Source organism: Mesoplodon bidens (assembly GCF_964165515.1).
Source record: "Mesoplodon bidens genome assembly, chromosome: 2".
NCBI lineage: Eukaryota > Metazoa > Chordata > Mammalia > Artiodactyla > Ziphiidae > Mesoplodon > Mesoplodon bidens.
In genome coordinates, this window is record NC_138177.1 from 170,071,447 (window position 1) to 170,085,266 (window position 13,820).

A 13,820-nucleotide genomic window follows, 5' to 3' on the forward strand; every position below is an offset into this window, starting at 1 on the left:
ACAGGTGTCAGCCTCAGCGAGAGGTCTCTGGGGACCATCCCCCCCATTTCCACCCACTGGCCCAGCTGCCTGAGGCCACTACGTGCCAGGCTGGGCCCCTCATAGTGACACTGCCCCCCCCTCCCCGGACTCCTTTCTGCAGTTTATTTCCGGGCCCTGGTAAATTTCACTCGCTCCATCGACTACAGCCCTCAGCTGGAGGATGCAGGCTCCGAGGAGTTCCGAGAGGTGTCCGAGGCTGTGGTAGACACGGTGAGGTGAAGGGGCTTTGGGGAGCTCCCCGAGTATGGCAGGGCAGGACTGAAGGTGGGGTGAAGGGATCTGGAGTCTGATGGTGCTGTGTCCCTCTCCAGCTGGAGTCAGAGTACTTGAAGATTCCTGGAGACCAGGTTGTCAGTGTGGTGTTCATCAAGTGAGAAGGGTCCCCTGGGGTGGGGGGTGGGGGCTGGTGAGGGACTGACAAGGATGGGGAGGGCCAGGAGGGGAGGCAAGAGAGGCCTAATGGGCTGAATCTCTATTGGTAGAAATTCGGGAATCGGCAGGGGTACAATTTGGACTTTAAGTTGCCTTGCATGGGGTACAGGCTATCCAGCAGCAGGGGGAGAGTCAAGAGATCAGGTCTGAGTGTCAGGCAGGGGGCCAAGGGAGGAGCTGAGACCCCAGGCATCTTCCTCACCCTGCTGCCCTGCCCCCCACACCCATCCCTAGGGAGCTGGACGGCTGGGTCTTTGTGGAGCTGGATGTGGGCTCCGAAGGGAATGCAGATGGGGCTCAGATTCAGGAGGTGCTCCACACCGTCATCTCCAGTGGCTCCATCGCCTCCTACATCACCTCTCCCCAGGGATTCCAGTTCCGACGCCTGGGCACAGGTGAGCCCTCCCTGGAACTGAGGGTCACCTCCTCCAATTTCGCAGACTCATGTGGGCCCCCTTTCAGTGTCACCACCGTGGGCTCTCCTAGCTTGGCCTTGCACACCACTAGGGACAGGGAGCTCACTACCTTATGAGTCTGCCCCATCAATCTTTATGCAATCTCGGCTTGGGTTGCGCAACATGTGTCTCCTCTGACATGTACTCAGTAGACCCAATGTCCACTCTCTATTAACCTCTCGATGTTGACAATAGGTAAATACTAATTCCTTTCTTCATACAGTGCCTTCAGGTCCAAAAACACTTCTGTGTTTAATAATAACCAACAATCCTTCACTGACCGTTCAGTCTTCATAAGAATTCCTATGAAGCAGATATTATTTCTCCTGTTTTAGAGATGAGGGCACTGAGGCCCAGCGAGGAAAAATGATTTATCCAAATCCACATACACAGATAGTGCAAAAGCCAGAAAGTAAACCAAACCCTGGGTCTCTGCTGGTCTTGCCAGAACCTGTGATGAGACGAGCTGAGAAACACAGCTCAGAAAGAACAAGAAAGTGGCCCCAAGCCACACAGCTGTTAGATGCTCAGGCCTGGCCTTCGTACTCTCAGTCGGCCCAGCTTTCTTTTTTTAATTTTATTTTATTTTATTTCTTTTATACAGCAGGTTCTTATTAGTTATCCATTTTATACAGGCCCAGCTTTCTTTTCACTGCACCCTCTGTCTCCTGTTTCAACGCCCTGAGTGTTTACTTCTCTAGGCCAAGCAGTCCCAGTTCATTCCTCACAAGCTACCGTTCCCATCCCATCCCAGTCTCCATCTCAGTCCTCTCTCTGGGAAATGTCACCATCGCGGACTAAGTGGAACCCAGAACTGAACAAACTTCATCCCTACCATGGTGTCACCCAATCAGAAAAAAAGGGTGAAATCATTTGCTCTGCACGCAAAACCTCAATCAATGTGCCCAAAGATCAAGTTTGTTCCTTGGCAACCCCAGGCCCAGGTCTGAAGATTGCTGAGGCTCCAGTCCTCTTATCCCCACTTTCCAATGAGTCCTCCAGGCTAGGGATGGTAGGATGGCCTGGTTCAGCCCTGCAACCCATAGCCCCCAGGTCCCAGGTGGGATGGCTGCTGATTACACCTTCCTTTCCAGCACAGACTCCCCCGCCCCCCCTGGCCGCTGTGGTGGCCGCAGTGACACCAGGTGAGAGTGTAAGCCAGACCCAGGCTGAGCCGGGTAACTAGAGAAGCTAATGGATGGAGGGGAAGGAAGGATGAGGGCAAGATGGCTGGGCACAGCCCACAGGCCGCCCCGCCTCCCCTTCCTCTTCATCCTCTCTAGGCCTGGTTGTGGCCCGCACGTGCGTGCTGTGGTCGTTGCATGGTGTGGCGTGTTAGCTGTGTGTGGGGTTTGTGTAAGGGACGGGTGAGGCCACTGCCACACAGCCCACACCCCACATGTGCTGTGGGTGTGTTCACCACGTGCTCTGTGTCCTCGCTGAGTCTGCCAGGAACCACGTGGCCTGACACAGAGCCCCAAAGCCCCCTCCCAGCTCTGCAGCGCCTGTGCCGCCCGTGACATTTTCTGCCAACTCCTGCCTGCCTCTCTGACTATCCCACACCCCCGCAGTGCCCCAGTTCCCAAGGGTCTGCACCGAGGCGGAGTTTGCCTGCCACCGCTACAATGAGTGTGTGGCCCTGGAGTATCGCTGTGACCGGAGGCCTGACTGCAGGGACATGTCTGATGAACTCGATTGTGGTGAGGGGCTGTCTGGGGACACGGTGGCCTCCAAGTCAGTCCGGGGCTGGGAGGGTTTGCTGCAGGCACAGGGGTCTGCGGGAGGTGGGCAGGGACACAGGAGGGGTGATAACAGGGTCAGGGCCTGGGGAGTGGCAGGGGGCAAGGGGTGAGGAGCCACCCCTTCATGCCAACGCTAAGCGGGCTCTGTCCACAGAGGAGCCAGTCCACCAGCTCAGCTCGCAGCCACCACCTCTGGCGGAGACACCACCTTTACTGTCCCAGCCGGAAGCAGCCATCCAACGGCAGCTCCCAGCCACCCCTGCTCCCCAGGTTGTGCTCCCCAGTCCAGGCAGGCCCGTGCCCTGTGGGCCCCATGAGGCCACATGCCGCAGTGGGCACTGCATCCCCAAAGACTACGTGTGTGATGGGCAGGAGGACTGCAGGGATGGCAGTGACGAGCTGGACTGCGGTGAGGGCCGGGCAGGGGCGTGGGTGGGGATGCAGGGGGTGGGGAAATGGCCACTGAGGGCCGCTGGCTGAACCTTGCCTGGTCCCCCCAGGCCCCACCCCACCCTGTGAACCCAACGAGTTCCCCTGTGGAAACGGGCACTGTGCCCTCAAGCTGTGGCACTGTGATGGCGACTTTGACTGTGAGGACCGCACCGATGAAGCCGACTGCCGTGAGTGTCCCAGCGTCCTTCCGGCGCCCCCAGCCCATTGGCCTAGCTCCCCGAGCCCCGACCCTTCGAGGGCAGGTTTGTGTGCTGTCCCTGTCTGAGTGGTAGAGGCCCTGGGGACAAACTTTAAGGTTTATCTCTCTTTGACTCTGAGCTGGCCTTTGTAGCAAGCAGTAGACTACCCGTGGTTAATGTCTCTTTATTTATTTTTTTACCATTCATCTTCTCTTTGTCATATATGCTTGTGTGTGGTCAGACAAGTAGGCTTGATACACGAGGGTCCCTTGATGAAGGGGTCCTCGATGTATGTGTGAGTCAAAGCCTTCCTCTTACGGGTCTAGAGTTTTTTCATCTAGAGCTGGTTCTGAGTTATTTGTTCCTCCATCTGCCCAGCTTTTCATCCATGTGACCATTCAGCTATCCACTCTCTATCTGTCCATCTGTCTGTCCAGCATCTTTCCTCTCTTGCATCCATTTATCCACCCACCCACTCATCCAACTATCCATCCATCCATTATTTATCTGCAAAGTTCTTCATCAGTCTGTCTACCTATATACGTATCCAGCATCCTTCCTTCTGTCCGTTTCATCATCCATTCTATCATCCATCAATCTGTTGTCTATCCATCCATCCATTTGTCCAGCATCCTTCCTGCCATCCATCTCTTCATCCATCCATCTATCATCATCCATCCATGCATTATCCATCTTGCCAGCTCTCCAGGCAACCAGCCATTCATATAGCCAACATCTTTCCTTCCTCCTCTTCATCTGTTCAGCCATCTATCCATGGCTCATCCATCCATCTAGTCAATGTTATAAACATTATGACAGTCAAATGGGTGAGACTGGAGAGTCAGAGACCATATCAGGTACCATCTTGTGGTTTCTGTCCTATGAGCTGAACCCTGGGGCTTATTAGTCCAAGATTGAGGATAATCTTCTAACCATTGCTCTGTGATCCTGGGTCACATGTTTGAGTGCGTGTTGACATTCCTAGTGTCCGCTGGTCCGGCTTCTCCTCCTTGCCTCCCCTCACCTTCCGCGCTCTGCAGCAAACCCTGGAGAGAAGCAGCATCGTGCTGCAGACTGGCAGAGTTTTACGATGCCCTTCTGTGGCTCTAAGCTTGCCTGACAACATGGCTCTTTGGGAGAGAGAAGTAATTGAGGGTTTTAGTTGACAAGCCCTTCTCAGAGGCCTCCGCGGGGGAACAGTCTAAGGAAGACCAAGTCCTTGTTGACAGAGCGCAGAACAGAGAACATGAAAGCCAAATGACTTTGGGGGCTTGTGGGGTGTTGGGCCAGAAGCCCCCGAGGGAGTGGGAGTAGGTGGCTGCCTCCTGGTCTCCTCTCTGTGCCTTCTCTGTGGACGGGTGGCCTCTGCTCCTGCACCACTCTGCCCTTTCTGTCCCTGCCTGTGTGTCTGTATCAAGCTCAGTCTTCCAGAAAAAGAATGTCAGTTACCATCTACGAGAGATGTCTAGCTGGGGCCCAGCCCTGGGGCCAGGCCAGCTCCAGGCCTCTGGCCAGTCCATAGATGGCTGCCTCAGGTCAGGCTACTTAGAGGGGTACAGAGCAGCAAGGTCCAGGCTGCGGCAGGCCCTCGCAAGACCTTTCCAGTAGCCAGAACTGCCCAGGTGTTCCCGGCGTCCAGAGATACTGGCCACTGGGGCTGTGCCTTTGACCAGCGGTCTTGTGCTTCTCTGGTGGCTGGCTGTGGGAGGAGCTGAGTGACTGTGGCGTGCCAGGTATAACTGTCTTGGGGAACGCAGGTAGAGTGTGCTTCATTGCTGACCGGTGACCATGACGTTGTGGACGGCGTCGTGGCAGCAGAGTCTGGGTCTGGGCCTGGTCAGGGCAGCTGTGTTGTCATGTGGGCGCGATGAGACAGTGATCCTGGGGACACCTGGGGAAGGTGGGCAGGGTGGGCTGTTGGGCATGGGTAGGCAATGGGGGGTCCTCCCTGAGGGCAGTGCCCACTGCCCACACCACCTGGCTCTGTCCCCAGCCGCCAAGCGCCCTGAGGATGTATGCGGGCCCACGCAGTTCCGCTGTGTCTCCACAAGCACGTGCATCCCGGCCAGCTTCCACTGTGACGAGGAGAGCGACTGTCCCGACCGCAGCGATGAGTTTGGCTGCAGTGAGCAGGGAGCTGGGCGGCGAGCTCTGGGCCCTGGGCCCCATCCCCACCGTCTCTTCTCTGGCCTGGCTCCTCTGAGCCATTGCCCCACCCCCACCCCGCTCCCCCTCCCTTTGCCCCTCCCACCCCTCACTCCTGCTCCCATCTCCCAGTGCCTCCCCAGGTGGTGACCCCTCCCCAAGAGTCGGTCCAGGCTTCCCGGGGCCAGACGGTGACCTTCACCTGTGTGGCTATTGGCGTCCCCACCCCCATCATCAACTGGAGACTCAACTGGGGCCACATCCCCTCTCATCCCAGGTACAGCTCTGGGCCCCGACAGGGGTTGGGGACGTGGCGGAGGTGCAGCCAGTGGTCCAGGCCTGACCCCCCCCTCTGTCTCGGGGCCCACCAGGGTGACAATGACGAGTGAGGGAGGCCGTGGCACGCTGACCATTCGTGATGTGAAGGAGGCAGACCAGGGCGCCTACACCTGTGAGGCCATGAATGCCCGAGGCATGGTGTTCGGCATCCCTGACGGTGTCCTGGAGCTCATCCCGCAGCGAGGTACGGCCCCTGGGCAGGTGGGCACCGGGCGTGGGGCTGGAGCCGGGGCTGCCTGCCTGGGACCGGCAGTAGCCCGCTCCCTTGCCGCCCCGCAGGACCCTGCCCCGACGGGCACTTCTACCTGGAGCACAGCACCTCCTGCCTGCCCTGCTTCTGCTTTGGCATCACCACCGTGTGCCAGAGCAGCCGCCGCTTCCGAGACCAGATCCGGCTGCGCTTTGACCGGCCCAATGACTTCAAGGGTGCGTTGGTGGATGGGAGGCAAGCGGCAGGCTCCAGCGGGCTCAGAGGGCAGATATAGGAGAGCAGCATGCCCTGGACACATGGGGCCAGTTCAGGGAGGGACACGGCGTTGCTGAAGAAATGCTGAGCCCTGTAAGAAGAGCATTTCAGGGGAAAACAAACTTTTTTAGGAAAAGCCAAACACATAGTTGATATTTGCCTGCGTTAGGTGTCGAGGAGGATGGGCTCTGGAGCCGGAGTCTGGGTTCAAATCCTGACCCTGACCCTTACTGCCTGTGTGCCCTTAGCCAAGTTACTATCTTGTGTCCCAGTTTTCTCATCTACAAAATGGGGATAAAATATTAACTACCCAGGTTGTTATAAGGACTTAATGGATTAATATGCATAAGCCACTCAGAATAGTGCTTGGTCCCTGGTAGGTGCCCAGTAAGTATTCCGTAATGTCATCCCCACCGTCCTCATCATCCTCACCCTGCAGAATGCAGAGGCACCAGTGACCCCAGAGCATTAAGAGCCAAAGCTTTGGCATCTTCTTAGCCCAGAGCTGACCTCCAGATGCACTAGTTACTGCCTGTGTGACTTTGAGACTCTTGGCTTCTTTGGGCCTGTTTTCCCAAACATAAAGGCAGGCAGTTGGTCTCAGTTCTCTCTGGCTCTGAGAGGCAGAATGGCGTGGGCCCAGGCATCAAACGGACCTGGGTTCAGGAACATTGCCATTATCACAGAAATGCCATCTCTTGGATGGTTGGTACTGCCCTCGAGATCTGGGAGGGTGCTGTAGAGAGAATTCGTGTGTGTGTGTGTGTGTGTGTGTGTGTGTGTGTGTGTGTGTGTGTGTGTGTGTGTGTGTGTGTGTGTGTGTGTGTGTGTGTGTGTGTGTGTGTGTGTGTGCGCGCGCGCGCGCGCGTGCGTGTGCGTGTGTGTGTGTGTGTGTGTAGGAGAGGGCTGGACTAGGTGACCCGTCATAATAACAGCAACAGTAACAGCTAACCGGTTTTTGAGCACCTCCTTTGTGCCACATTCTGTTTTAAGCATTTTCTATCAGTTTGTTCATTTTAGCTTCCTAATAACCCTGTGAAGCAAGCCACTATTACCCCCATTTTACAGATAGAGAAACTGAGGCCTTTGCTCAGATCACACATCTGGAGGGTGGTGGAACCAGGACTTAGGCGCCCATTCTTCAGCCCTGTGTATGTCTCTACTGCCTCCTGAGGGCTGTTCCAACTCTGACAGTCCATGGATCTATTGGCAAGCAAAGGCTCTGAAAAGTCCTGCTGCACAAAATCCCCTTGACCTTTCCTTGACCCTGGGTTTCCCAGATGGTTCCCAACCATCATTCTGAAGCATTGGCTTTGCCCAGAGCATGCTTTGGAAGATGCTCCAGAACTTCAGGAGGAAAAAAGAAAACTTTGCTTTTATTTGACTTTGGGAGAGAGACCAACGTTCTCTCTAAATCACACTTCTCCCCAAACTTTCCCATCTCTCTGGGTTACAGCCCCTCAAGGGGGCTATCTGGGCCAGAACATGCATGGCCCTCACCCCTCGCCTTTGCCACCCAGGCGTGAATGTGACGACGCCCTCGCAGCCCGGGATGCCACCCCTCTCCTCCACCCAGCTGCAAATTGACACCGCTCTGCAGGAGTTCCAGCTGGTCGACTTGTCCCGACGCTTCCTGGTCCATGACTCTTTCTGGGCTCTGCCTGAGCAGTTCCTGGGCAACAAGGTGACAGGCCGGGCTGCTGCTCTGGATGGGGAGGTGGCCGAGCCCCGCTGCACATGCCCAGAACCTGCCTGGGCTCCGCTCCCTCTGAAGCTGGGGGCCAGCAAGGCAGTCTTTGCTCTGGGAGACGTTGTCTTGCCCCAGCGCAGCCCTCCATGGGCAGCGGCTCATTCATTCAGTGCAGGGTCAGGCCTGCCATGGTCAGGTTGGGAGGAATTCTGACTCAGCTGTTGGAAAGCCCTCTCGGACCACTCGCCACGTCTGAGCTAGGCCCAGTGCCCTCCTCCGGCCTCCCTGGGCACCTTTTACACAGTGTTATCAGACTGCTCCCCCAAATTGGACTGAGCATCCCCAAGGCAGAGCCCAAGTCCCACCCACCTCTGCTTCCCTGTGCCCAGCTCCGTGCTGGACACGCAGTACCAGCTATGCAGAGTGAGGGAGGAGGGGAACGAGTGGACACACAGTGGGAATCAAGCATGCCCATGACTGGCCCAGCCCTGATCTGCCCTATCTCGGCCAGGTGGACTCCTACGGCGGCTCCCTGCGCTACAAGGTGCGCTATGAGCTGGCACGTGGCATGCTGGAGCCAGTGCAGCGGCCAGACGTGGTCCTGGTGGGCGCCGGACATCGCCTGCTCTCCCGAGGCCACACACCCACCCAGCCCGGTTCTGTGAACCTGCGCCAAGTCCACTTGTCTGAGGTGTGTGGCGCCTGATCCCTCAGGGCTGGCGGTGAAGGGGGTACAGGCTGGGCAGGTGCTAATGCATGACCCCGCCCGCCTTTGTCCACACCCAGGAGCACTGGGTCCATGAGTCTGGCCGGCCAGTGCAGCGAGCGGAGATGCTGCAGGTGCTGCAGAGCCTGGAAGCTGTGCTTATCCAGACAGTGTACAACGCCAAGATGGCTAGTGTGGGGCTGAGTGACATCTCCATGGATACGACTGTCACCTACGCTACCAGCCATGGCCGCGCCCACAGCGTAGAGGAGTGCAGGTGCCTGACCCGGCAGGGCCGGGGGCCACAGGGACCCTGGCAAAGATAAGGGAGAAACAGCAAGGCCTCATGGTTCTTGCAGCCACTGTCTTGGTCCTGTCCCCACAGATGCCCCATTGGCTATTCCGGCTTGTCCTGTGAGAGCTGTGATGCCCACTTCACCCGGGTGCCTGGTGGGCCCTACCTGGGCACCTGCTCTGGCTGCAACTGCCATGGCCATGCCAGCTCTTGTGACCCTGTGTATGGCCACTGCCTGGTGAGTCATGCCAGCTGGCACTTGGATACTGGCTAGGGGCAAGGGCTCAGTGGGAGGTTCAGGCTGAGGCTTCCTTGTACCCAAAGCTTAGCACAAGCCTCCAGAGTGACTGCCATGGCTGCCACCCAAGCTATCATGACCTCTGGATGCATTAACAGAGATATTATGTCCAGATAGGAGAAGTGAAAGTGCTACTCTCTTCCACCTTGGTCAGACCGATCCTGGAGAGTGCTGTGTAAAGCAGGGCCCTTAGCAGGGCATTCCTAAGAGGAAGGAACCTATAAATCATACATGATTTCTTAGGAATGGTGGAGGGAGCTGGGATTGTGGAGCTGACAGACGGAAGCCTCAAGCAGGGAAAACTTGTTATCTCCAAATCCCCGAAGAGCTGTCAGGGGTAGAAGGAACGGCCTACAGAGGGCAAAACTAGCCAGCGGGTGCGGACTGGGAGAAGAATGTGGGTTTAGGTCAATACAAAGCAGGCATTTGGACCCTTCTATGGGACAGGCTGCTACGTGAGGTGGTGAGCTCCCCGTCAGGATGGAGCCGGGTGCTCCCCTATCTGCCAAGCTGTGGGGTAGTTCCAGCATGATGGGCGAGGCTGATCCAGCCGGCCTCAAAGGCCCCCCCTCACGGAGCCCATCTGGTCCAATGTGGCCTCACACTGGGGTCAGAGGGCTGCTCTGTAGAACCTGAACCACTCCCTCCGCTTCCTCCCAGAATTGCCAGCACAACACAGAGGGACCCCAGTGCAACAAATGCAAGGCCGGCTTCTTTGGTGACGCCACCAAGGCCACGGCCACCGCCTGCCGGCCCTGCCCTTGTCCATACATCGATGCCTCCCGCAGGTCAGACCCAGCTCGAGATGGGGCACATAGGGCTGAGGGAGTGGGTAGTGCGGTAGGCTAGGGGCATCCTCTGGGCAGGGAGATGGGAGACCTGCCTGGGTTCAAATCTTCACCTGGTCACTAAATTATACTAGGCCCCTTGACCTCTCCAGGCCTGCTTCCTTTTCCATACAGTGGGCCCATCTGTCTTCCTAGTGTTGCTATGAGGCTGCAGACCAAGAGCAGGTGGGCTTCATAGCCTGCTACGTCCCTGTGGACAGCAGTCATTCCCAGAGTGGGACTGTAAGCCCTCGCCTGGCCCATCATCGCAGCCCTGCCCCATGTCCTGTCCACTTGGTACCCACAGGTTCTCAGACACCTGCTTCCTGGACACGGATGGCCAAGCCACGTGTGATGCGTGTGCCCCAGGCTACACGGGCCGCCGCTGTGAGAGGTGAGGGAGAGCCGGTGGGGGCTGGGAGAAGCAGGCCATCGTGGGTGGGGGCATGGGAGTGCCGTTGACAACCCTCTCCCTCCCCCAGCTGTGCCCCCGGATATGAGGGCAACCCCATCCAGCCCGGCGGGAAGTGCAGACCCACCAGTGAGTATCGCAGCCACCATCCCCTGGCACCTCCCCAGGCTGCCCACCAGGCCCCAGGCCCCGAGACCAGCACAAACCCCGTGATCCTTGGGGAGCCGCCCTGCCCCGTCCAGGTTATGTCCATCCCACTCCCATCGTGCCTGCCCATACCTACTTTGTGTCTCCAGACCAGCAGATTGTGCGCTGTGATGAACGAGGCAGCACGGGGACCTCTGGAGAGGCCTGCCTCTGCAAGGTACGCGTGCCCTCCCCCCGCCCCGACCCCGGGGGCCTTGGGTCCCAGCACACAGCGGGGAGAGGGAGGAAGGAGGCTCCATCCTCTCCATGGCTCCTTGGCCAGTGGGCGGTGACCTAGCTGCAGGCAGATGGGCCTGGTGGGCTCGTCTTCCCCTTCACGAGAGGTGGCCCGGCATCAGGAAGGAGCACTGGTTTGGGGTGGCAGGTGACCTGGGTTCAAGTCTCAGGTCCTTTGCTAGTCACTCTTTGTGTGACCGTTATATCTGTACTGTACCTTTGCTTTAACCGTGCTTTCATTCCACACTGACACAATGGTGTAGCTAGTAGCATCACCAATTCACAGATGAGGAGATGGGGGCTCAGAGGAGGGAGATGGTTTGCACTGAGGGTGGGAGCATCAGGTGTCTGCAGAAAAAAGAACTGGGCAGATTTTGAAATCAGGCATTCCTGATGTTACATCCCAGAGTGGATTAGCAAGCTGAGGAACCCTGTGTAGATCATTTCCCATTCCTGAGCCTCGGTTTCCTCGTGTGCAGCATGGAGATGTCACATCCCTCTCAAGGGACTTAGAGGAGTTAAAGGAGGTGCTGGTTGGATAGAAACTAGCACAGTTCCTGAAACACTCCACTCATAGTAGCAGTAATTATTCTGACCACTTTGCTATATTTCAAGTCTAAAATTTATTTGTGAGCCCCCTAGCAACCAAAGAGAAAAGAGAAAAACGATTGGTTGTATAAGCTCCCGTTAATGGGGAATTATTGTTCACATGGTGGCCGCCCTCATACGTGTGCTCTTTTCACGGCTCCCTCTGGCCTTGGGTTCCCATCTAGAATATGGGTGGGTTGGACCGGAAGCTCCAGGCAGCCCCTCCTGTGGGCCACCCTGCAGCTCCCAGCTCTGTGCCTGCAGAGCAACGTGGTGGGGCGCCTGTGCAACGAGTGTGTCGCTGGCTCTTTCCACCTGAGCACCCACAACCCTGACGGCTGCCTCAAGTGCTTCTGCATGGGCGTCAGTCGCCAGTGCACCAGCTCCTCCTGGAGCCGCGCACAGGTACCTACACGAGGCGGGTGGCCGGGCAGACTGGCGGGACAGCCAAGCCCAGGGCTGGGTGGACCAAGGGCCAGTCACAGGCCACGGCCCCCATCCCGGCCTCTTCTCCCCCCACCCCCCAGGTGCTGGGGGCCTCTGAGGAGCCCACTCCGTTCAGCCTGACCAACGCCGCGGGCACCCACAATACCAGCGAGGGCATCTCGTCACCCATGCCCGGGGAACTGGTCTTCTCCTCCTTCCACAGCCTCCCATCTGGGCCCTACTTCTGGAGCCTCCCTTCACGCTTCCTGGGGGACAAGGTGGGCGGGGGGTGGGAAGAGAAAGGGAATTCCAGGCAGCTTGGTACCTTTGGAGAAGAGGCGGAGGAGGTGGCCGGAGCAGTGGCAGGGCCCGACGGTGGGGGCCCCAGCTGAGCACCTGTCTGCCTTGTGTCCCAGGTGACCTCCTACGGCGGAGAGCTGCGCTTTACAGTGACCCAGCGGCCCCAGCCTGGCTCCGCGACCCTGCACAGGCAGCCGCTGGTGGTACTGCAGGGCAATAACATTATCTTGGAGCATCACACTTCCCAGGAGCCTAGCCCCGGGCAGCCCAGCACCTTCACCGTGCCCTTCCGAGAAGTGAGCAACACCATCCCAGGAGACCCCCTGGGGGAGGCGGGCAGGCCCCCTGCCCCTCTCACTCAGGTGTCAGGCTGTCAGGGGTTGCAGCCGATAAGCTCTTTCCTCCTCGGCAGCAAGCATGGCAGCGGCCTGACGGACAGCCGGCCACGCGGGAGCACCTGCTGATGGCGCTGGCGGGCATCGACACCCTCCTGATCCAGGCATCCTACACCCAGCGGCCAGCGGAGAGCAGGTGTCTGGGGCCCGGGGCGGGAGGACCGGAGGGGACTTGGGGGTGGCTCCAGGCTAAGCGGTGCGACGTGGTGCAGCCAGACTGCCAGCTCTGCTGCTTTCTGGCTCTGCGGCCTTCTTGTGCCTCATTTTCCCCATCTGTAAAATGGAGATTATAACAGTACCTCCCTCAGAAGGCTTGTCTTAGGTCGGGTCCCCAAGAAGCAAAGCCTGAGGTGGGGATTTGGGTGCCCGTGATTGACAAGGAGAACCTGGGAGGGAGGGACACAGGAGGGAGAAGCGGCCAGGCAAGGAAGCGGTGTCAGGTGAAGACCAGCCTCGGTCTCATCCCCATGGAGCCCTGCAGAGTCATCCTGCCTTGAGGCAGAGGGACCTTTGTACCCTGGGTCAGTCTGTCATTGGTCACCCCAAGGGAGTGGGACAGTGTGACCTCTCCTGGCAAGGAACGTTCATTCCCTGGAGGAAGTTACAGGTATAAGCCTCTCACCGCAGCCCTTGCAGCTGCTGGGGCATGGACGCCCAGTCAGGGAGCTGGACGGGGCCCCAGTAGCATCAACGCAGGGCTGCCGAGAGGATTAACGAGGTGAGAGCATGTAGGGCTCCAGGGGTGCCAGGCCAGCGCGAGTGCTCATTCACAGTGGGTCTTGCCACACCCAGGATCTCTGGCATCAGCATGGATGTGGCTGTGCCTGAGGACACTGGCCAGGACCCTGCACTGGAAGTGGAGGAGTGTACCTGCCCACCTGGGTACCGTGGCCCATCCTGCCAGGTGAGCCCTGGGCCCCACCCACCTGTCCAGCCGGCTCCCTCCACGGTGCTTGCTGGCTCCCCCTCCTTCAGCTCTCCCACCTCCCCAAGCCCGCCCCAGCCATCCGGTGGTCCCTTCCCAGAACGGCCCCTGCTGAGGAAGTCCCTCCACCGTCATCTTCCTGCCCCCAGGACTGTGACACAGGCTATACACGCATGCCCAGCGGCCTCTACCTGGGCACCTGCGAACGTTGCAGCTGCCATGGCCACACAGAGGTCTGTGAGCCCGAAACAGGTGCCTGCCAGGTGAGTCCTACCCTCCTTC

The 13,820-nt window shown here is 58.3% G+C and overlaps 1 protein-coding gene across 4 annotated transcripts in view; it reads left to right on the plus strand.

Annotated features, from left to right (window-relative positions):
- Nucleotides 1-13,820, plus strand: part of HSPG2 (heparan sulfate proteoglycan 2) — a 102,693-nt gene that overhangs the window by 42,789 nt on the left and 46,084 nt on the right. For 2 of the 4 annotated variants that reach the window (XM_081255806.1, XM_081255807.1), the window contains exons 4-28: nucleotides 143-252; nucleotides 354-412; nucleotides 709-869; nucleotides 2,024-2,074; nucleotides 2,501-2,629; nucleotides 2,826-3,080; nucleotides 3,172-3,291; nucleotides 5,297-5,428; nucleotides 5,581-5,725; nucleotides 5,820-5,971; nucleotides 6,067-6,213; nucleotides 7,774-7,937; nucleotides 8,455-8,634; nucleotides 8,730-8,926; nucleotides 9,035-9,182; nucleotides 9,903-10,030; nucleotides 10,377-10,463; nucleotides 10,552-10,610; nucleotides 10,778-10,845; nucleotides 11,757-11,897; nucleotides 12,020-12,196; nucleotides 12,335-12,514; nucleotides 12,631-12,749; nucleotides 13,406-13,517; nucleotides 13,688-13,801. In XM_081255806.1, the coding sequence (XP_081111932.1) occupies nucleotides 143-252; nucleotides 354-412; nucleotides 709-869; nucleotides 2,024-2,074; nucleotides 2,501-2,629; nucleotides 2,826-3,080; nucleotides 3,172-3,291; nucleotides 5,297-5,428; nucleotides 5,581-5,725; nucleotides 5,820-5,971; nucleotides 6,067-6,213; nucleotides 7,774-7,937; nucleotides 8,455-8,634; nucleotides 8,730-8,926; nucleotides 9,035-9,182; nucleotides 9,903-10,030; nucleotides 10,377-10,463; nucleotides 10,552-10,610; nucleotides 10,778-10,845; nucleotides 11,757-11,897; nucleotides 12,020-12,196; nucleotides 12,335-12,514; nucleotides 12,631-12,749; nucleotides 13,406-13,517; nucleotides 13,688-13,801 (3,335 nt within the window). The remainder of the gene's footprint in view (nucleotides 1-142; nucleotides 253-353; nucleotides 413-708; nucleotides 870-2,023; nucleotides 2,075-2,500; nucleotides 2,630-2,825; nucleotides 3,081-3,171; nucleotides 3,292-5,296; nucleotides 5,429-5,580; nucleotides 5,726-5,819; nucleotides 5,972-6,066; nucleotides 6,214-7,773; nucleotides 7,938-8,454; nucleotides 8,635-8,729; nucleotides 8,927-9,034; nucleotides 9,183-9,902; nucleotides 10,031-10,376; nucleotides 10,464-10,551; nucleotides 10,611-10,777; nucleotides 10,846-11,756; nucleotides 11,898-12,019; nucleotides 12,197-12,334; nucleotides 12,515-12,630; nucleotides 12,750-13,405; nucleotides 13,518-13,687; nucleotides 13,802-13,820) is intronic. The other 2 variants (XM_081255808.1, XM_081255809.1) reach the window with 1 other exon arrangement.